Source organism: Eucalyptus grandis, chromosome 7 (genome assembly GCF_016545825.1).
Source record: "Eucalyptus grandis isolate ANBG69807.140 chromosome 7, ASM1654582v1, whole genome shotgun sequence".
In the NCBI taxonomy this organism is placed as follows: Eukaryota; Viridiplantae; Streptophyta; class Magnoliopsida; order Myrtales; family Myrtaceae; genus Eucalyptus; species Eucalyptus grandis.
This window is the reverse complement of record NC_052618.1, coordinates 57,679,012-57,700,426: the sequence shown is the minus strand read 5'-3', so window position 1 is coordinate 57,700,426 and position 21,415 is coordinate 57,679,012. Positions and strand designations below refer to the sequence as shown.

Sequence of the window (21,415 nt, the reverse complement as noted above, 5' to 3'; positions counted from 1 at the left end):
CGTGGTTCACCCAATGTCTGAGGGTCTTAGACTTCCCAAAAATCATGGGGCGCTACTTAATTGGACCAGGCCCAATATAAAAGGCCCACTTGATCCGCGTTTTATAGCCCTCGTTCGATGGGGGCTAATTTCCATTTGCAGAAGCATTTGGACAAAGAGCACTTTCATATATGTATGAAAAGCTACTATGAGCGGTATGGAAGTCGCTCTAACGTTGATTCATCGAGTGCAAGGTTCGATTCCTCGTCACAGTGCTCTGCCAATCTCAGTCGGTGTGGTTTGGGATGGGCTACACAGATACCCTGTCTGGTTTCCTTGAGTTCGTGGTTCTATATGGACCATTTATATCTCATGATTACAAAAGAAGAAAGAAAAAAAAGATGAGATCGCATTTTAAACAATCTATGCTTGAGTATGGTATTCTGGATTTGCAGGATATTCGTATAATGTTAAGTGTTAAGTGCAATATCTTGGCCCAAGGTTGCGATAATCCAACAGTAAGATACAAGAGTAATTGCTAAGTATATCAAATTCCGGCCAATAAAATGAGTATTTGATGTAGAATGGATGCAAGCTCAAGTTTTGCAGGTCATCTTAGCTAGAAAATGATGTCAAGCATCAATTACATATCAATAGGTCAAACCCTATTTCCCCCCTTCTTTAAGAGGAAGATAATCACATCCACGTATATAAGCTGACAAGGAAAGCAATGTCAGAATCAGAAAGCTATACTGCGCATCAGCACCTTATTTTATAACTCCATTATTCCTCTGAATCTGCTTTGCCAGAATCAATCCCACAATATTATATTTATGACTAAAGAAAAAGGCTAAAGTCTTGCTCGATCAAGCTCCCGTCACCCCGAATCCTCCTCCCCCGCTCGAATCCAAATCGGGATCTTCCCCACTTTCTCTTCTGCAGCCACAAATTCTCAGCTTTTTCTCCTCTTTTCAAGAGAGAGATGTACACTACCCACAAGATAATATATAAATACGCGTGTCTCGTGCGCTTCCCTCGATCATTCTTTTCATCTTGAAGTTCATCCAGAGAAATCTCCTTTTCTTTGTGCTCATGATTTGAAGGCACCCATAACATTTCTTTATTTCCAATCTGTTTTCGGAGAAGCGAGTACAAGCCGACACATGTTGCATGAAGATCCGCGATGGGCTCTTGGAATCTTTTTAGATCCCGGTAAAATAACTAGCGCTTGCTTCAATATCTTGCGCAAATCGAAGTAGAAGCAACAAGACTCGTGTCACTGCAACATCCTCCTGAGTTTATCTTCTCACAGTACCCTGTTGAAAAGAGCAATACTATAAAATTCAAGAGGTTAATAGCATGCAATGTGCAGGAGATTATGGAATCTTGTACATAATATTTTAGCTTGATGAACTCAGTGAAAGCTGTCACCGCGGTGCAGATCTAACTCTTGACCGGCTGAAGAATGGCACAACTGTGTTTTACACCTCAGCATCATCCATTGGCTTACTATAAATCAGATGGATGGAACTTAAAATCCTTTTCATTAGTCTCTTTGGCTCATCAGGGTATTGAATTCCTGGACAAAAGTCGCAAATGGGATCGGAACGAATGTCGCCATCTTGGAGATCAAGGCCATGTGATGAAAGATGAGGCAATGAAAAGACAGCTTATCGAAAATCGAGAAAGGACAACATGGCCGGGAACAGAAGCAATGTCCACGTCCAAAGGACTTGAAAGAAGTCTGTCCCTACAACTTTTGGCGGAATAAACATCACGTTCTGTGGTCACGGGCTTTCTGAATTGCACTCCAAATCACATGGTTCTGTCCATGTAACAGTACCCATCAATTGAAAATTCCCAATTTTTCTGCCTAATTCTTTGCTTCAGGAGCTATCCGTATTGGGGTCTGCTTTCCCTCGGACAGTCGTCTTGCTATGCCCTCAAAGCTGTGATCTTTGATCTTTTGCTTAGCCTGAAATCAAATTTTGCTCTCGTTTTCATCTTATTTATTTTGGCCGCGTTTGCTTTGCTCCTGCTCAAGTGATTGACCAAACCCCGCCACCAAAAACCGCCAGTCAGCAGTCACACTTAACTCGTTTTTGGCAACCAAAAATGAAAATGAAAATGGCCTATCGGTTGGTGGGGATTTGAGTGATCGCGCGTGCTTACAGAAAAGAGGAAGATCTCGATAATCGGCCGGCTAGAATATACGGAAAGTCAATAAAGTAAATATGAAACAAGATAACCAAAAAGAATAATGTGCACGGAGTGAGAAAGTGGGGTGGGCTGGCCTCTGGTTGGTGGTGATTGATTATACTTCTTAAAAATGGAGTTATAGTTTAAAGTCACATCACTGTATGATACTGCGTTTCCGGGTTCATTCCCCATTCATTTTCATCCAAATCGTCCTGTTGTGCCTGTGAACAGTTTTGACTCTGCGAAAAGGACAAGAAAAAAGAAAAGAAATGGAATAAGCATTCACTGGACTGTCAAAATTTGAAGCTTGCTTTCCTTTTTCTTCTTACCTTCGCTTTTCTTGTCCCACGAAGGGTCGCTCATGTGGATGGGTCTAGATGGGTCACGTCGGTTTCCATGAGCTTTGGGAGGCCCCTATCGCATTTATGAGACTTGCACTGAGTGTTTTTAATGCAGGTGAGATTCGTTTTTTCTGTTTATTTTATGGGTTTTTCAGTTTAACATCGTTCAGTGACAGGTGGGTTGGTTTGGTTTTTTTTAATTTGCGCTGTTTATGAGCTTCGTGTGGGTCTCTTTATAGGTGAACGAATTTGATCTGCCTCTGCATTTTTGGCCTCTACTGTGAGAGGAAAGATGGGCGAGATATGAATGGCTTCTGCATTTCATCCGCAGGGTCTTACTCTGAGAAGCTCGCATTCTGGATGAGCGCATCATCCTCCAGGAAGATCTAGTGCAGATCTGCTGCTAAGTTTCCTGGTCCACACAAAGCATTGCAAACTGAAGATTGAAGAGCTCGAGCTTGAAAAGCATGGATCTTGGTTATGGGAGATGCTGGAAATCTTCTGAGGTTGGTCAGTTCGCTTTTTTCTTGCAAATGACATGGGGGGTCGACTATTAATTTCGAATGCTGTAATGCCATGTTGATTCAGTGAAACTTGCAAAGTACAGTAAGAGCTCTTTAGTTCTTTAGTTTATCATCAATATTGGTTGGAGAGTTCTGATATTGCTGCTTTCTGAGTGAAATTTTAGGAGTCCTGGAAGACAATAATGCTGTTAGCTTATCAAAGCCTTGGTGTGGTGTATGGCGACCTGAGCATATCCCCATTGTATGTCTACGCGAGCACGTTTGCAGAAGACATCCAACACTCGGATACCAATGAAGAGATATACGGCGTTCTTTCATTCGTCTTCTGGACGCTCACTTTAGTTCCCTTGTTCAAGTACGTGTTCATAGTTCTTCAAGCTGATGATAATGGCGAGGGTAAGCACTTAGGACATTGCAATAAGTTGCAATCAGCCAATCTTTCTGGATTTCTTATATGTTGTGTTGGCAATGGTGTGTCTTCTAGGTGGTACTTTTGCACTGTATTCACTGATATGTAGACATGCCAAGGTGAGCCTTCTGCCAAACAGACAGGTTGCTGATGAAGAGCTCTCCACTTATAAACTAGAGCATCCTCCAGAGAATAAGAACAGCTCGAAATTGAAGACTTTGCTGGAGAGGCACAGACGCTTACACACGGCTTTATTGATCTTGGTCCTCCTTGGAACTTGTATGGTCATTGGAGACGGGCTACTCACTCCAGCCATCTCCGGTCAGCTATTTCTTATTTCTGTTGATAAAATTTTATTCTCGACACATGAATAAGACTTGAATCCTTTTCTCTTTTCTTACCATTTTGCTTTTCGGTGTAGTCTTCTCTGCCGTTTCTGGCCTTGAGTTATCCATGTCCAAGGAGCACCATCAGTGTAAGGCATTCTCAGCTTGTATTTTCTTTACTGAAATGTCCGATTAATTGTTTGTAATGAGCAAAAGCCGCTTGATGTCAGTTGCTGAAAATTGAGTGTTTGATTGGGGTCAAGTCATCTAGTTTGAGTCTATGTATTTTCATCGCATCTTTCTGTAGCTTTCGTGGAAAATATATTATAAGCGATAGAGTTTGTATCTCTAATTCTTGAAGGTGATGACTGGATCATGTTGCTCTATCCTAGATGATGAGGGGAAAAAGGCCTATCTGGTATGAACGGTTGGGACCGTTCCCAAGTTGGGGACCAGACTGCTCATATTCTCTCCTCTGTTTAGTCGTCTGTCTTAATCCTCAGTCCAGAAGATCCTTAATGAATTTTTGTCTCTAATAGGAGGCCAAAGGAAATTTAAACTTATGGTATGCCATAATAAAATGGATATGCATATTACAAGGTACATAACATGTGCAAGCATCAGAATACAACTTCTTCCTCAAACATTAATTAAGCAGAACGTACATCTTCTGGGAAATTTGTAAAAGTATACTTGTAGTTTTTATGATATGAACACCCCCAGCATCGTTTTGACCACACACGTTCTTGGCTTGTCTGCATGAGTTCTCCGCCGAAGAAAAAGGAAACCTCTTTCCATGGAAATGCAATTGTGTGACCACTGACCATTTGCCTCGGAAGTTGTTTCTTAATGATTCCATGGCAAGGTCTTCTCCAGTTTTCATATTCTGGATTCTAATCTGAGAAAACTTCCCTTACAAATAATCCTCTTAATGGAGCAAGCATCTGCAGATAATTCTCAATTGTTCCATTCTCTCTCCTCTTTTGATCGTCAGCTGATGTTGTATACTTTTAGGAAGAGGATTTATTGGCTACATTTTTGTGTCTGGTTTTGTAATTCAGTTTCCCCTTATTGCAGATGCTGTTGTTCCTATTACATGTTTCATACTGGTCTGTCTATTTGCTCTTCAACACTATGGCACGCATCGAATTGGATTCTTGTTTGCACCTGTCGTGTTGACCTGGTTGCTATGCATTAGTGCCCTTGGCTTGTACAACATACTGCACTGGAACCCACACGTCTATAAGGCGCTTTCTCCTTATTATATGTTCAAGTTCTTGAGGAAGACCAGGATGGGCGGGTGGTTGTCTCTGGGAGGAGTCCTACTGTGCATAACAGGTATTTATTTTTATTTTTTTGGCCCAGATAGAACATGTGATTTCACTGGTAAGAACACGGTTTCGATTCCTAATAGTTATTTCATGATATTGGCATCCTCAGTTGTCAATCTCTGGACAGTTTGATTTGATGTTCCTCATAGTTGACATTGAACTCCCGGTTATCTAGTATCTAGGGACTAAAATGCTCGATTCACTTCATGTTCATAGCCATCAGATGACAGAAATTGGTTCATTTTATGCAGGATCTGAAGCTATGTTTGCCGATCTTGGCCACTTCTCGTGCACAGCAATTCAGGTTCTCCTCAGCTATTATCAGTCCATATCAATCTTTTGTTTGGGAAATGTTTGATTTGCCAATGAAGTCACAGTTCATGTTTATTCTGGCCGCAGATTGCTTTCACCTTTCTAGTTTATCCAGCTCTCATATTGGCATACATGGGTCAGGCTGCTTACCTCTCCAAGCATCATGACAACCAAAACCCAATCAGTTTCTACCTCTCAGTTCCAAGTATAGCCCTCCCTCCCTCTTCTTCCAAACTAGAGTTTGATGCAAGAAATCAAATCACCGTCCATTATTTACCAGAATGTAGACTATGCTTGTATACAGATACTTGATTCAAACAAACATATTTTTCATTTGTTATCAAACTAGTCATGATCCTGTTGGGAAAGTGGTGTGAATGCTCGCCGTATTGATCAATTTAGACCATCCGTTCTACTGTTAAAAGATGTATGGATTAAATGACACAATTTTATCTGCAGAAATTGTGAGATGGCCTGTTCTTATAGTAGCCATTCTTGCCTCTGTGGTGGGAAGCCAAGCGATCATCAGTGGGACATTCTCCATAATAAACCAAAGTCAATCGCTCGGTTGTTTTCCGAGAGTCAAAGTCGTCCACACTTCGGACAAGATCCATGGGCAGGTTTATATCCCTGAGATCAACTGGATGCTCATGATCCTCTGCATTGCTGTGACCATCGGATTCAGAGACATAAAACACATGGGAAATGCTTCAGGTATGGCTTGTATGCCTCCATCCGTACTGAAATTCACTTGATCCTATTGTTTAGGCCCTGCCAAAGAAAACCTGACACGAGCTAATTCCTTGGTTCAAATTGTGTTGAACTACTTTCTCCACGATGCAGGTCTGGCAGTAATGACGGTAATGCTGGTAACCACATGCCTCACATCCTTGGTCATAATTCTCTGTTGGCACAAACCTCCTATTCTGTCTCTCTGCTTTCTACTCTTTTTCGGCTCAATCGAGCTGCTCTACTTCTCAGCATCACTGACCAAGTTTGCCGAGGGCGCATGGCTCCCCATCCTCTTAGCGCTCTTCCTCATGACCGTCATGTTTGTCTGGCATTATGCCTCCATTAAAAAGTACGAATTTGACCTCCACAACAAGGTTTCACTGGAGTGGCTTCTAGACTTGGGTCCAAGCTTGGGAATCATTCGAGTCCCTGGAATAGGTGTAGTTTTCACCGATCTCATCTCAGGAATTCCCGCCAACTTCTCCCGCTTTGTCACCAACCTCCCCGCATTCCACCGCATTCTCGTCTTCGTGTGCCTAAAGTCAGTTCCCGTGCCTCATGTGCCACCTGAAGAGCGGTATCTTGTGGGCCGTGTGGGGCCCTCATCGCACCGTTCCTACCGATGCATCATTCGGTATGGCTACCGAGATGTCCACCAGGATGTGGATTCTTTTGAAGCCGAGCTAGTCAACAGACTTGCTGAGTTCATACACTTGAACTGGACTCAAAGAGACGCAATCGGTTCTGGTGTCAAGGATGATTGTCCCAGTTCCAATGGATCTTCGTCAAGCGAGCATAGATTGACAGTGATAAGGAGAGTCTCGATCACCGGAGCCCCGGCTTATGAGATTGGAGAAAGCCCGAGCTGTGCAAGTGTATCTCTTGGCTTTCCGAGCATAGAAAGTTTAGCTGATGTCATAGAAATGGAACCCGTGGGTGCTGCGAAAAAGACAGTGAGGTTTGCCCAGGATGATGTATCCGAGGCCGATTCAAGGACCGAGATAGAGAAGCAGATGCGAGAAGAACTGCACGATCTGTTAGCAGCTCAGCAATCAGGGACTGCATTCATACTTGGACAGTCGCATGTACGAGCGAAGCAAGGATCATCCCTTCTGAAAAGGCTGGCCCTCAATTTCGGCTACAACTTTCTGAGGAGAAATTGTAGGGGACAAGATGTGGCACTGAAAGTGCCTCCAGTGTCTCTCCTTGAGGTTGGGATGGTATATGTTGTGTAAGAAATACCCTCTGCATTATACTAATCAACTCCACCAGTTTCTCGCATGGACTAGTACACGCTAGGAAACATTCTCAAAAGAGGGTTAAAGAAATGGCCAGCGGTTAACACGGTCGTACATGTGTCTCGAATCTCGTGAGGCGAGTTCATACATATATATAGAACTTTTTGGACTGCAATAGTCCAGAAAGAAATAACGAAGGAGATTTTTGGAACGCATATTCACTTTCAGCAGGACATCGAAGGCAAAACATATATTCACACAAGAAGGCAAGAAGGCTATCTTCATACAACCATTCGACTGACCCGAATGTATTTTGGAAGCTCTTTCAAAGCTCAAGCGTTAAAACAATTGTTCGCAAAAATAAGTTCTTGTGGTAGATGGGATCTTACTTATGCAATTCATCTACTTTTTCCCTAAAAAATAACTGTGCAAATAGCATTCGTCCTCAATATGATTATCGTTTCCCTAAATGGACAGCTAGAGATTACAGACCACGCCAAAGAAAGAAGGTTGAAAATGAAAAGCAGAACAGCACCATGATCAGTAAGAAGGTTTGCTATTTGACATTGGCTGCTAATATCGAATATCTTTCGCAACGTCAAAAAAATGAGCAACGTTTTCCTCCGGTGTACCTACTTTAATGCCATGACCAAGATTCAAGATATGTTTCCCTTTACCAGCTTTCCTCACGGTATCATGTATCCGCTTGGTAATGAACTCCTTTGAGCCAAAAAGGACCCCTGGGTCCACGTTACCTTGGACAGCCACGTCAGCTCCCAGTCGCCTCCTACCTTCTGCCATGTCGACTGTCCAATCCAAGCTGACAACGTCAACACCTGTCAAGGCTAACCTCTCGAGCAAGCCACCAGATCCACTAGCATAAAGAATTAGAGGGAGATTTGGATGGCTTTGCTTCACAGAATCCACAATTTGCTTCAGATAAGGCAAGCTGAACACCTCAAAATCTTCGGGACTGAGCTCTGTGGCCCATGAATCAAAGATCTGAACAACCTGAGCTCCATTGTCAGCTTGGTACTTAATGTACTTTGCCATGGAGGTTGTGAATTTCTCGAGCAATGCATGTAGTACCTGACACAAAATTCCATCAATCTGATTGCCAGTGCCATGGATCTCAGTAAACTGAGTGTGGTGGTATTGCAAATGCAGCCGTCTTGCGAAGCACAAAGCTAAAGTAAATTATAAAGATAAAAGAAATATCCCGTGACTACCTTGGGTTGCGAGAAAGCTAATTTCTTTATCTTTGTGAAGTTCTTTGATGAACCACCTTCAATCACATAAGATGCTAAAGTAAAAGGAGCACCGACAAAACCCAAGACTGCTGCTTCATTATCCACCTGTAAATCATACACTTCGTTACCATAGCCCAACAATTCCAATGTGGATTGGTGAATCAGTTTAGTCTAACACATATACTTTGTTATATTATAGTCTGTAGTTCGGTTGTCACATGCACATAAAAATTTATCATGAAGAGAAATGGTATCACGAATGAAACAGTTTGAGCAAACTTAACAGCCAACACCAGTAATTCTACTGGCATTTTGCTTAAGGCTTTTTTCCCTCGATATATGCATACACAGTTAGGAATATCTCTTTGGTTACCGTGATCATTTTGGTAGTAAATAATATGACTAAGTATTCATGGCAAGAATAGCAAAGTCTTTGTTAAAGATTGAACTTTTTAAAACCAACTCTTGCATGACTGTCGAACAATTAGGTCTCGTGCATAAAACATGGGGCACCTATATCTAGTGCATAGCACCATAATGGAGTGACAATCTTCAAATAGGAAAACAAGCACAAAGATAGATCACAAAGATGTTGATAAATTCTAAGATATGCAGAGAAAGACCTCTTTTCGCAAAATCTTCAATGCTTCTCCCACATAGGGCACTGAACCTTCAGGAGTAAATTCTCTCACTTGATCAACATCAGCAATTGTCTGTACCGGATTGAAGATGACAGGACCCTTACCCTTGACAATGTCAAATGGTATATTCATTCCTGTAAGAGGGGTGAGAATGTCCGAGAACAAAATAACCTGCACAAATGAATATACATCAGTATGCCAGTATAGGAAGATAGAGAAACAAGACATCACAAGACAGTATAAGTTCTTGTTATGAAAGACAATTTTGATGCTGAAAGTTAGCTTTGCATTGGGCTAAGTTGTAAACTTAAGCGCGTCACAACTTTCCTTTTGAGTTGAAGGATTGTGATTCACTGAAAATATTGTCATTTACAGTTCAATGTGGTTGCATCTCATTTTCCAGGTTATCTTGACCAAATTACATATATGTGGTTTAAATTTCACTAGCATGGCCAAGCATGAAAGTATCCCTTTCTGATAGAGCTCATCTAATCTAAGCTCAATAGCCAAACAGTACTTAAGAAGGACGTTTCTGACCAGAGGAAAAATGTCGCATACACACTTATGACCTGAATAATACTATGTAGAAAATGTAGGGAAACATTCTTTGGAGATACTTACCCCGTCGGGCTTAAAGACATTCCATGGCTGCAAGGATATTTCCACTACAAGGTCAACATTCTCAGATCTTTCACGAAAGGAAGGATACCTCTCACAGATATCTTGGTAACTCTGTAACAAGAAATTTTCAACAAAGTGAAACAAGTTAGAAACTAGGAAAAAATATAGAACTGGTACGAGCAAATATCTGATACATACAAGAGAACCAGCAATCCAAGAGAATTGCCAACAGTGACAGAGAAAACCATATTAAAGTAAACACACCACTTAGCAGTGCTCTCTGATAACCAATCCAGTGATGCAATTCTGAGCAGAACAAAGAGACACCTAAGTCATTACAACTGTTCACTAACTGTTCACTCGGTCGAAGCATACAGTTTTATGACTATCTCATTCTCCTCTGAGAATTCATCAGCATTTCTTGGTCAGAAGTTTGCTAAAATTTAGGTTACTACTGCCAAATGCTGCTCAAGCAAATTTCACTAACTAAACGCACGAAATACCAAGAAATGGGAACTAGAGCAAACCCCGAAAGTCACAAACACAGACAGAATCAGTAGACTCCAAAAAACAAAACTGCTGCAGAAACAGATATTCGAGTAAAGATAGACCTGCCTTCATATACCTCCCTGCTTGTCTCATGAGCCAAACCGGAGGTCTTTCCACCTCTTTTCCACGAACAGCATTAAGCAACAACGGCTTGGAAACACATGTAGCTGCCGTTGGTTCCGCCACAACCCCTGCAAGTAATTCCATATCATTGTGCATCAGACATAACTATTCCCAAGAATCATTAAAATGCTCAGGCATCTAGCATTTCTATCTCAACCTAGAAGAATCAACCAGTGTACTAAAATCCAATCCACAAATCCCATTCCCGTAAAATTATCTCCGCAGGTCCCATGAAATGCAAACTGAGTTATCCGAATAGACATCCATCCATTGACTTTCTTGAAAGCGTACCACGTCTGGCATTGACATCACATTACCCAAAATCAATCTTTATCAGCTCACCGGCGACCCAAAAGGAGGTTTTAGATTTCGGCCACCAAGATCAGAGCTGGGGCTCTCGGGATAGACGAAAAGACTTGAAATTTCGCTTCTTCTTCTGCATCTTCATTCTCATAGATAGGTTTCGGCCATCATACCAGAAGAAGAGTTCCATCTGAATTACAGCGCAACTATGGAAAAAGAGAGGGAGAGAGAGAGAGAGGAAATCAAAGGGGTGTTACCTCCGAGAGCGCAGGCGACTCTGCTCCTGGGTTTTGAATTGGGGAGGAAGGCGAAGGAAGGAGATGAGGATCTTGCCTGGGCGGTCGAGACGGCCGACAAAGAAGCCATGGTTGAGGAGCTGTAGCAATGGGAGGAAGACATGTTTGACCGCGCAGAAGAATCAGCAGGACCCGAGTGCGGAGTTCATTGCCGCCGCCACCGCCATCATCGTCAGCTTCGTCGGGAATGGAATGGAGGGATTCGAGGACGATAAGATAAGGGGGCATATCCGGAAGCGTAATTTCGATCGACAGATCGTTCCCAGCGAGCGTGCATCCTCGTTCCTTGCCATGTCAGCTTCGATCATCTTCGGGGTGGGTCCCGCTAGCTTCCTCTCCTCTCCTCTCCTCTCCTCGCCTCAGAAAAGAAGCGATTGTCTCCTTTTTTTGGGGAGATCGGAAAGTGCGTTTTAACCGGGAGGATGCATGGAGTTCCTCGGCTCTTGTCCATTTAGAAGTTAATAGATGAATAATTAGGCAAAATATCTGCTATAGACTAATCAAGCATGAAGCCAACATTGTCTCTGAATTATCCATATATTTCTATGGCGATTTCTTAATAATCTGAGTTTCGATTATTTGGTGTGTAAAATAGAGATATTTTATATGATCTTTTTAATCATGTTAGCTTTTCTGATTATGGCATGAGAATAATAGTATTTTTATATCATAAATAAGATCATAGTTAAATTTAAGAAAATCATAATTAAACTTACTTTTTATATATATATATATATATATATATATATATATATATATATATAATTTGACCATTTGCGCTTGAAAAAAGAATCAAGAGAGGGAAGTAGTATTTGCAAACTCCTCGTACACCTATTACTTACGGCCTTATCAAAATTTAGCAATTAGAAAGTCTCTCCATACTCAATATTGTATAATTAAGTAAGGTGGCATGATTTGTTTAGAGATTTGCTCACGACATGAATCAAACTGATGACCAATGATGACCATGTGATGAAATCTTTTGAGCAATTATCTTCATTTAAAGTTTATTAACTAAAGTTGCATTTTCTTAGTAAGCGTGGTGTTCGCCAATCTGGGCCTTATAGATCGAGGACGGTGCAGAGTAATTAGCAAATTTGGCAGCCTTATAGTAACGCTTAGAGGGATAGTCGGCACCGTTTGCCCTACTCATCTTCATTTTACCAATTAAAAAAACACCTTGATAAGTTAACCACTCCCATCTGTCAAGGAAGACACGGTCCCCTCGAAATTTTCAAATTTCAGTGTCCACTCACACTGATTTACCAATTGATTTCGTGGAGTAAAACAGGACAATCTCGAGGTCATTTTCAAGCTTTCCTCAGTCTGCCTCACCAGAAAAGTTATCGGAGAGTCTACGGCAATCGAACTTATTACGGAATGCTGCTTAGGCAAGGATTATCAGCAAATATGAAATCCACAGATCTCACGAAAAGTTAATCCCACCAACACCGCGATATCAAGAATGCTCTCCACGTCTATGGTTTGAGTTCGAATCAACCAAGAGGAATCGTAACCCAATTTTGATCTACATACACTGACGAGAATCCCTATACTATTACAGAAGTAAATGCGCTGTAACTGTTGGCTGAACTTTGAGATACATGAACCGGAAAGAGTAGAGGCTACATATTTTTTCATCTGACAAAGAAAAATTAAAGAAATTTCAACGTTGAAGTGGGCAAATAGAGGATATAAGTAGCTTAATTACGGAAAATTATCTGGACTAACTAATCAAAAAATTGGATCCTCCACGGTGAGTTTCCGTTTGGGATGTTCTCTCTCTGCAATTTGCTTTTGTAAGTCCATGAAAGTGGACCCCTTGTTGGCGAATAATCTGCGGAGGTTAATCACTGAAAGCTCATTGAAGCTTGCGACGGTAAGATCTGCCTGCTCCAAATCATACCTGCACAGCCTCACAGCTATCAACTTCCGAAACTCATAGTGTTCTGTTTATGTTATGTCCAATCTGAAGATAGAATCGGGAAGAGAAATGAAGTGGAGAAATTGCTAGGAAATAGAATAGATACATACGCTGGGTGAGAGCCTATCAAGGCAATGGCCATCATCGTACAGTTGTGAGCAGCAGTTACGCCTCTGGGGTCATCTTCGAATACTATACACTTCGATGGTTTGCGGTCCAGCTGCAACAAATAAAATGGATTATAAGGAAGATTTACTTCCTAAAGTTCCACGGAAACCCATTTAGAAGTCCATTGTTATTGTTAAAATATCCCATTCTGTTTGTTTATAGATTTTGATGGGTCTCATACTCATGTAGTCCCCTCAACTTGTCGGTTTAAGCCATTGTATGTTTGAATTAGGCATCAGAGTAAGATTCCTCAATAATTTACACTGCATGTGGAGCCTCCCTTTTGCAGCTCTTAATCGGGTTTGCATGTCAAAGAGGTGGGATCTTAAATTTATGTTGTTTCTCCCTCAATCTATTAATTTAAACTTTTTAGTTGGCTTTTTAACAATTCTGATGAGTAGTGCAACAATCTCACAACAGCTCACCCAGAGCTGAAAACACCATGAGTTATATAGCTGGAATCAACCAAATGCTGTAAAAGTAGATTGCAGATGTCTTAACGCACCTTCAAAGCAGCTGAAAGAAATCTATGAGCTATTGACTCCATGCCATCTTCTTCTGAAACTACTGCCTGTAGATGACACAGAGAATAATTGCTGTAACAATGATAAATCCAGCATTGAGTTTTCCTGCTTTGGAATGAGAATGTTGCTCTTTCCTTCTTTTTTTCACCTTTTCTATAGTGCTCCTGTACTGGGGCTTTCAGTGGATAGATAATAAAGAAACTAGTGAAAGCAATCGAATGTTGCTCAGCCTTTGAAGCTCATGAGAAAATGACAATTTTGTAGTTCAAGCTCAAGTTCATGATTATCACACTTACGGCACCATGAAAAGAAACAAATACTGCAAGGCCATTGCCTACCTGAAAATATTTGGTAAGCTTCAAGTGGTCAAGCGCCTCAATCATAGTTTTCCGATCCAGACTAGAAACAACAGCACAAGGGACACGAGCCGTATGTACTGCATCCATCCATTCTTTCAGTCCCTCCATGGGTTCTGTGAGCTGGATGCCAAAACATATCAATTGTATCACAATTAACTCATGGTCATGGAGACGAACATGTCAATAAAATCAATAGCTTGCTCTCACTTCAAGAAGATTATCATAATATAACTGGGCAAGCCTCGACTTTAATCTATCTTGCTCACTTTCTCCATCCCACAGCAAAACCTGAAAATTTGTCAAGGCTTGTCATGCACCACCATCTTGGAATATAAAACATAAAATTCCTCTATAAACACCAGCTTCAAAAGCAAAGGACTTTGCAAGGGAGTTGTCAAAGGTAATCATGATTTGATCAAAGATTGCACTTGCTAAAAACTGGAAAGTTTCCAAATCCAATTGGCATCGCATTTATAAAGAGAGCTGGCATATTTTAACATGTTCAATCATTTATCTCATGTGATCACAAAATTCAACAGACTGCCACGACAACGTCCCTTCAAGGTTTCAACCTATTTTAACTAGATGAATAGATGCTCCATTTTGCCATGACTGGCACGGCCATACATGGAGAAAAGAGCAAAGTTCAGCAATTTCTTCAAGCACAACCACATAAGATATATTTGTTCGCTTTTCTCCTTCTTGTTCCATATTAATGTAGATAAGTAGAGGGCAACGATGCACATCATCCAACGCAACAAGAAAATAATTTTTTTTTAAAGGAGACCATGATTGCAAACCTTATGTAGAAGGTGATCAGCACCTGCATGAAGCATGAGCTTTTGTAATCGGATGTCCTCAGGTAATTCTTTGCCTGCAAAATGAAGGCCAATGAATTATATGTTGAATTTTCATTTCACCTGCTTCATAAAATTCTCAAAAGCAGCATCCTGCATTCTAGAAAAAAAATATTATTTATTTTTTTTTATTTTTTTTATCGTCAATTGAAGACTTTGATTTCTATCGATCACTTGTAAGAGTAAAAGATACCACAAAAATATCACACTCAGATTTTGCAGTAAATCCTATCGTCCAAAAATACCGATTCCTTGATTCTAGAAGCAGTGAAAGTTCTCATTGACAGGTTGGCTATCTAACAGAATCCATCCCAAAGCCTTACTTACGCATATTTCTTGATATATACATAAGAAAGAGAACAAACATGAAGTTAGACCATGGTCCTCAAACTTGCTGCTTAAACTTGTTAAGAACTTCCATTTCAGGCATGAAGCATAAGTCCTCATGATTAACCAATGGTACTCCAAATTTATGACCAAGAGATGCTTAATGCCTAGACTGAAGTTATTCTACCAACAATATTTAGGGCATACTGGTGGGGAAGTATTATATACCCTCTTCAATGGCCAGCTGCTTCAATGCTTTCAACTTCAGAGACTGGGTGTCTACCTGATATTGAAGTTTAATACGTGAGAACTTGAACAAGTATTGAGAAAATTATAACTTACAACCTTAACTATTGAGATGTTAATCACCTAAGGAATGCAAATATATGAACTCCTCAGTTTTTAATGTTTGATATAGACTCCATCTGTTTACCTTCAACTTTGGGACCTTTATCATAAAGAAGAATCGCAAATATAGTATTCAGTAGTTTGAAAGTAACCAGTAAGCATTCATTCAGGAGTCAATGATGAACTGAAAAGCTCCACATATCTGATTCCGACCAATCACACCCCTAGTCAAATCAATTTAGCATCTCAACAAGATAATAGATGTACGAGACTGGAGTCAAAAGCATTACCACCACATTGTCCCAGGAGAAAATAAGCCCGTAAGCCTCGTCTGGTTTCATCGCATATCGTATACGTTGAAGAAACCCTTCTTGTAGTCTGTCGTTCAGAAAATCCTATCACAGGAAGACAGCTTATAAAACATAGAGAAAGCACATCAAAACCCAAAACAGTCACAAAATAGAGACACAAATTTACACAAGAAGCAAGAGAATGCTACCACATCCATCTTTAGAGGGCCATCCGCTCTAAATGTCTCGAAACCCTCCCCATATTCCGCTCCAATTGCCTGACAACCCCAAAATCAATCAAACAAACAAATCAAAACACATTTACCAGCGCGTCTGCACACTGAAAATCAAGAACAGTACTCTGAGCACCTAAAAATCCACCAATTTTGTGCTGACCAATAAAATTTCTCTAAGCCCATGAGCACTAACAATGAAGAACTAAGATTATTCAAGTTAACCATCAATTCATTACAAGCTCATCCAAGCACATAAAAGGACGACCTATTGTGTGAATTTTCCCCAAACAAACAAACAAACACAGCACCATCATAAGCATAACACAGAAGCAGCCTCGGAATCTTTCTTTCTATTTCCTCCTTATAATTAGGAAAAGAATACACCAGGACCATAAGCACAGCATAGTACGACCTCAAGAGCCTTTCTTCTTTCCCAATGACTAGAACGAGCTCAGTTTCTCCATCGAAACAAATCGCGCAGCTCAAGAACGGAACACAGTTCGAAAAGCGCAAAGAAATTAAACCAACTAGCTCACCTCCTGCATGAAGAACTTGTTAGGCGTGATCGGGAATCCATTGACGGAGGCGCTATCTTCGGAGCCGCCGCAGGCGCTGCGAATCCCCGGGCGGTGCCGCCGACACCGGCCCTTCGGCTTCCATTTCTGCCGCGAACAAAAGGAGGAGCAAAACTGACGAACGAACGAACGAATCGAAATACGGACCGAGCAGAAAAAATCGGACTCGACAAGACGCGATTCTGTTTCGAGAAAGGAGAAGGGAGAGGGGAACGCGCACGGATAGATTGAGCTCGAACGGGGGCGGCTTGCGCTGCGGGAGCTTCGGAGGGAGCAACAGGGAAGAAGAGCTCGCGAAATTGCAGGAGCAAGACTCCATTGGCGATCGCGAGAGGCGGCGGCGATGGTGGTGGTGGTGGCGGCGGCGGCAGAGCGAGCGAGCGAGGTTCAGGATTTGATCATCATCATCATCGGAGGGAGGAGGCTCTCTCCTGCTCTACGTGACGATGCCTGATGCTTCGAATATTTTCTTTCTCTATTTTTCCTTGAAAAGGAAAAAAACAGAAAAACAAAAAAAGGGAGAGAAAAGAAAGTAGATTGGATTATTTTTAATTGCGACCGTACGTGTGGATAACACGTGACGTGACGGGTTTGATTTTCTTCTTTTCCCGGCCCGGTCACTCGCCGCTCACGTGCTGCGGCTCCCTCTTTCGTCATTTTTGTTCCTTGTTTTTTGGCCCTTTCAGATATTTTGTGAATGGATAGCGCGACAAGAACACGCAATTAAACTATAACGGAAATTTCTTCCAAGAGATATTTACTAAAATTATCTCTAAATTTTGATCCGATATATAATATTGTTTATGAACTTTTAATTTAGTCTATGATCTTTAGTTTAATACGCAATATTCAATTTAATCCTAAAACTACATAAAAATATCAAATGTTAGATTAATTCAAGTTCATGAATATATTGAACACTTTCATATAGTATGAGAATTAAATTAAACATATACCAAATTTTTAAGGATGATATTGTATACCGAATTAAAATTTAAGGATAACGCTATATAAATTAAAAATTTGACGATGATATTATATATTAGATCAAAGTTCATGAACGATTTATATTATTTTTTATTTCTTAAACAATGCAAGTAAAAATTTGAATACATATCATACATGCATTAACACATTTAAGTTTTAGTAATGATAGTGCACGATAAGAATATATGTTAATTATAACGATCACATTGCATGTAAGACTAAATGAGATGCATATCATGCAAGCATTATAATCAACGCATTATGCGCTGTCAATTGGTGCATTAACCACTTTTTCTCTGGCAAATTCTAAGTTGAAACTCTCACTTGATGGACGAAGGACAAAAGAAAATGAACACGTAACTGACTATGCATGTCATTGAGCTGAAACTCATCTCGTTATGGATAATCATTTGACTCAGCATCTTTGGTCCAATAATGCTTTCGGTCCAAATACGCAAATCAATTTTCATAAACTAGCTTCGAAAATGCACGAACGCGTTCTTTTCTTAATATGTGGGGCTGTCGAAAAAACACCTGGCCCCAAACGAACCAATCGGATCCGAACATTACCGAAAATCTCGAGTCTTTTCAGATTAGGCCTTATTCTGGTTCGGGTAATAGCTAAAAGATTAGGTATTGTGACGATTCTACTCGGGTTTGTAACCCGAACCGAAACACAATGAACCTCACCCACTAAGATGCACCTTATCTGCAAACTTTGACAGTAGGATATGGGATAAAGCACAGATTTTAGCACTGAGCTTGATCATTCTAGGATTGGATCAGCGACTTCAAGTTTGAGTGGAAGAATTTCCCGACTGACAAAACTTATGCACATCCATGTTTCTTTACAATAGCCAATATGACTCATCCTTCTCTGAACACAGCGAGTTCACCAAAATTCCGCAGCGTCCACATTTCATAGCACCGTCATTTGTAAGTCGACCAGATCGATAACCTTTGAAACAGCCATCAACCTTCAGCTTCACCTTTCTTAACGACCCAGGAGCGGACCATTCGCCTAGTGTTGAAGAGAGTTTCATTAAGTTAGTAGCTGACTAAAGAGAATGTACGTAGTGCCCTTGGGGAGAAATCTGAAGATTCACACGTGTTGGCTTCATGCCAGTGAACATAGTGAAGAATTACCATTCATAGGTGTCGAAGCTAGGGAATGCTTCGAAGCAACCGGAGTCATCATCGTCATCGTCGTTGCCACCATCTTCATAGTCTTCATAGAACTGCGACTGATTACGAAGAGGATGTTGTAAAGGCACATGCTTGGGAAAGAAGAGGAGTTCTGTGCGCAAGTTAGCATAAGAAAATTCACGAACCAGATCGAATTTCCCAACCATAGCAGAGTCCGCCTCATCTTCCATCTGCAGAACATTTAAGCAGCATTTGGGAGCTCGTAGAAACCTCATAAGTGTATATCAATCATGGAAGTGGAGATTCTAGAGTGACCAGTCACAATGTCTCATCATCTCAAGGATCAGGTAAGTCCACTGACGCCGAAAAGCACAACATACCGGTCGTGATAACACTTCCTCGCATTTGTCGGACTTGTAAAGAAAGACAACAGTTCACTAAACTTTGGGAAAATCAAGTCGCCTCAAAATTGCACCGTCTCTCTAAAAAAATGACTCGGAACTCCACCGTACTTCTTCCTCTACAATACCATTTACTCCGAGAACTAAAAATCTTAATCTTTCAGCTGAATATTACGACTTATCACCAATAGGTGCAAAACCGTGTGGAGGATAAAATGTCGACCAGCAAAGTGGAAGCCAAATGATGTAGCGATGAACAGAATCGATTAAGAATCATACATTACCTCAGATGCATCATTTATCTCTCGAAGCAAAGCTTCCCGGTAAACTGAGTCTATCTTTCGCTCCTGGATGATGTACGGTTGCCTCTCCTGAATCAAAAACACAAACCCAGTTGATCGAAAATGCAGACCAATTGATAGGACTAAAAGAAGGTATCGTTTGGAGCTACCTCGACGGACATGTTCTTCCATGTTTCAAATCCCTCTCTTTCGACATCAATCGAATGTACACCCTCTCTGTTCCTAAGAAAGCTCTCCCTGAAGAACCATCACACCTAAAAAATATGAATTTATATGTTCGACAAACATCTGCGTCCGGCCCTAATAAATTGGAAGCAAATATGCCTAGTATCCACGTGCAAATAGAGCAAAAGGCAAAACCATAAATGCTCCTGCCCTCTTCCACCGTCCCGAATAACTTCAGCAAGGTAACAAGACGCTCAAAGCAAAACATTCGATAGCCCGAACTAAGAACACAGGCATTGCTTAAGAACACAGAGCGTGGAAGCAAACAGAGGCCTGAGACATTACATGAAGAAGCAAAAGGCCGATCTGGGCTGATCGGCGGCGCTCTCTTCCCCAACGTAGTTACTCTTTAGAACGCCACAGAACCCTCTGAATCTCTTCACTTCCTTCTTGGGTTCTTCGCACTCGTGCATGTCGGCCAAAGCGATTGCCACCGATTCCCCACAAGTATCGCTGCATCAACACACAAAAACTCAAACAGCAAAAAATAGAAAGAAAGAAAGAAAGAGTGAAAAAATAATGTACGCCCAAAATGACTCGGGCTCTGCGAATACCAATTCTGGAATGCGCTTCCATCAGCAGCACGACGAGTCGCGCGAACCCTTTTCCTGGCCCTCGCCATTGACGTGCTCACTCGAGCTTCTTGGTGCGCCTCTACCGAAAAGCCTTTCGAACTCTTGCTTTTCTTTATGATCAATAGCGGCACTTAGCGCTGATCCCAACAAATGGGTCTCGACGAAATGATGATCTAAACAGAGGAATGATCAAATTAATTTATATTATTCCGTGGGCCACGGACAAAATCTCTGTTCTCCCCAACCAGGCGAGGCGAATGGGCAAAATTCCAAAGAAAATGCCCGAGGTATAGAAACTCGCGAGCTACAGTCTTGCGCGGGACTGCAAAAAAGTTAATTTGAAAAGAGTTAAAATGTTTTTCGCGCGGTGGGATGTTCTCTTGCTTACTTTTGGCGAACTTCCACCTGGCTAACCAGCACGGGACACGTAAGCGCCGTGGGAGCGAGTGGTCGATGCGTGGCGCTTCTGCATTTGCTGGGGAAAATATGGCTCATCATCCAGAGTTTGAGGAACGATGGCAATTTTGGCTTGGATTTATTCTCTCTCCTTTTGTTTTTAATACGAATCATTCATTAACTTTACAATATCATCCTTGAATATTTAATCTATTCAATATGATCTCTAAACTATAACTCAATTTGCAACGCAATTAGTGAATTTCTAAATTATTCAATATGATTCCTCAATTTTTACAATATTCAATCAAGTTAGTTTATATACTATACATAAATATTCAATATTATCCCCGAATTCGAATTAATAAAAATATAACATTAAACATTTTCGTATAGTTCAGAGACTAAATTTAATGTGTATTAAAAGCTCATGGACAATATTGAACGAATTAAAAGTTCAGATCTCGTTACACATTAGAATAAAGTTCAGAACCACGTTGAATAAATTAAAAATTCAATGATCACATTTAACATTAATTCAAAGTTTATGGATCATTTGTATTATTATCGCTTTTACGTGTGGCAAGGTTTTGTTAAAAAA

At 40.9% G+C, this 21,415-nt stretch overlaps 4 protein-coding genes across 10 annotated transcripts; 1 reads left to right on the top strand and 3 right to left on the bottom strand.

The window, feature by feature from the left end:
* The first annotated feature begins 2,375 nt into the window (after nt 1-2,375).
* LOC104454454 (potassium transporter 2) lies at nt 2,376-7,434 on the top strand. Of its 4 annotated transcripts, none has more exons than XM_010069299.3 (10): nt 2,376-2,634; nt 2,851-3,025; nt 3,208-3,439; nt 3,528-3,773; nt 3,874-3,927; nt 4,856-5,116; nt 5,361-5,413; nt 5,509-5,626; nt 5,881-6,135; nt 6,265-7,388. In XM_010069299.3, exons 2-10 carry the CDS (start codon nt 2,987-2,989, stop codon nt 7,386-7,388), a joined length of 2,382 nt encoding a protein of 793 aa, XP_010067601.2. In that variant the 5' UTR covers nt 2,376-2,634; nt 2,851-2,986. The 4 variants fall into 4 exon arrangements, with proteins under 4 accessions (XP_010067601.2, XP_010067600.2, XP_010067602.2 ...); XM_010069298.3 differs by having other exon boundaries at nt 2,377-2,634; nt 2,759-3,025; nt 6,265-7,434; XM_010069300.3 differs by lacking the exon at nt 2,376-2,634 and adding an exon at nt 2,639-2,695.
* Nucleotides 7,435-7,780: 346 nt separating this feature from the next.
* On the bottom strand, nt 7,781-11,357 carry LOC104454453 (uroporphyrinogen decarboxylase). Its single transcript, XM_010069297.3, has 6 exons — nt 11,136-11,357; nt 10,519-10,643; nt 9,904-10,014; nt 9,265-9,453; nt 8,621-8,746; nt 7,781-8,480 (listed from the first exon to the last, which is right to left on the bottom strand). The coding sequence occupies exons 1-6, from the start codon at nt 11,275-11,277 to the stop codon at nt 7,965-7,967; spliced, it is 1,209 nt and encodes a 402-aa protein (XP_010067599.2). The 5' UTR covers nt 11,278-11,357; the 3' UTR covers nt 7,781-7,964.
* A 1,276-nt stretch (nt 11,358-12,633) lies between these two features.
* LOC104454452 (5-amino-6-(5-phospho-D-ribitylamino)uracil phosphatase, chloroplastic) lies at nt 12,634-17,254 on the bottom strand. Of its 3 annotated transcripts, XM_039318221.1 has the most exons (12): nt 17,003-17,253; nt 16,744-16,869; nt 16,181-16,249; nt 15,972-16,076; nt 15,562-15,616; nt 14,950-15,023; nt 14,357-14,437; nt 14,129-14,269; nt 13,772-13,837; nt 13,209-13,318; nt 12,882-13,080; nt 12,634-12,833 (listed from the first exon to the last, which is right to left on the bottom strand). In XM_039318221.1, exons 1-11 carry the CDS (start codon nt 17,099-17,101, stop codon nt 12,909-12,911), a joined length of 1,098 nt encoding a protein of 365 aa, XP_039174155.1. In that variant the 5' UTR covers nt 17,102-17,253; the 3' UTR covers nt 12,634-12,833; nt 12,882-12,908. The 3 variants fall into 3 exon arrangements, with proteins under 3 accessions (XP_039174155.1, XP_010067597.1, XP_039174156.1); XM_010069295.3 differs by having other exon boundaries at nt 12,634-13,080; XM_039318222.1 differs by lacking the exon at nt 14,357-14,437 and having other exon boundaries at nt 12,634-13,080; nt 17,003-17,254.
* A 1,225-nt stretch (nt 17,255-18,479) lies between these two features.
* LOC104454451 lies at nt 18,480-20,677 on the bottom strand. 2 transcript variants are annotated; one of them, XM_010069294.3, is made up of 7 exons: nt 20,398-20,676; nt 20,129-20,296; nt 19,768-19,855; nt 19,601-19,687; nt 19,101-19,145; nt 18,916-19,013; nt 18,480-18,790 (listed from the first exon to the last, which is right to left on the bottom strand). In XM_010069294.3, exons 1-7 carry the CDS (start codon nt 20,463-20,465, stop codon nt 18,742-18,744), a joined length of 603 nt encoding a protein of 200 aa, XP_010067596.2. In that variant the 5' UTR covers nt 20,466-20,676; the 3' UTR covers nt 18,480-18,741. The 2 variants fall into 2 exon arrangements, with proteins under 2 accessions (XP_010067596.2, XP_039174157.1); XM_039318223.1 differs by having other exon boundaries at nt 18,916-19,145; nt 20,398-20,677.
* Between the last annotated feature and the right edge of the window lie 738 nt (nt 20,678-21,415).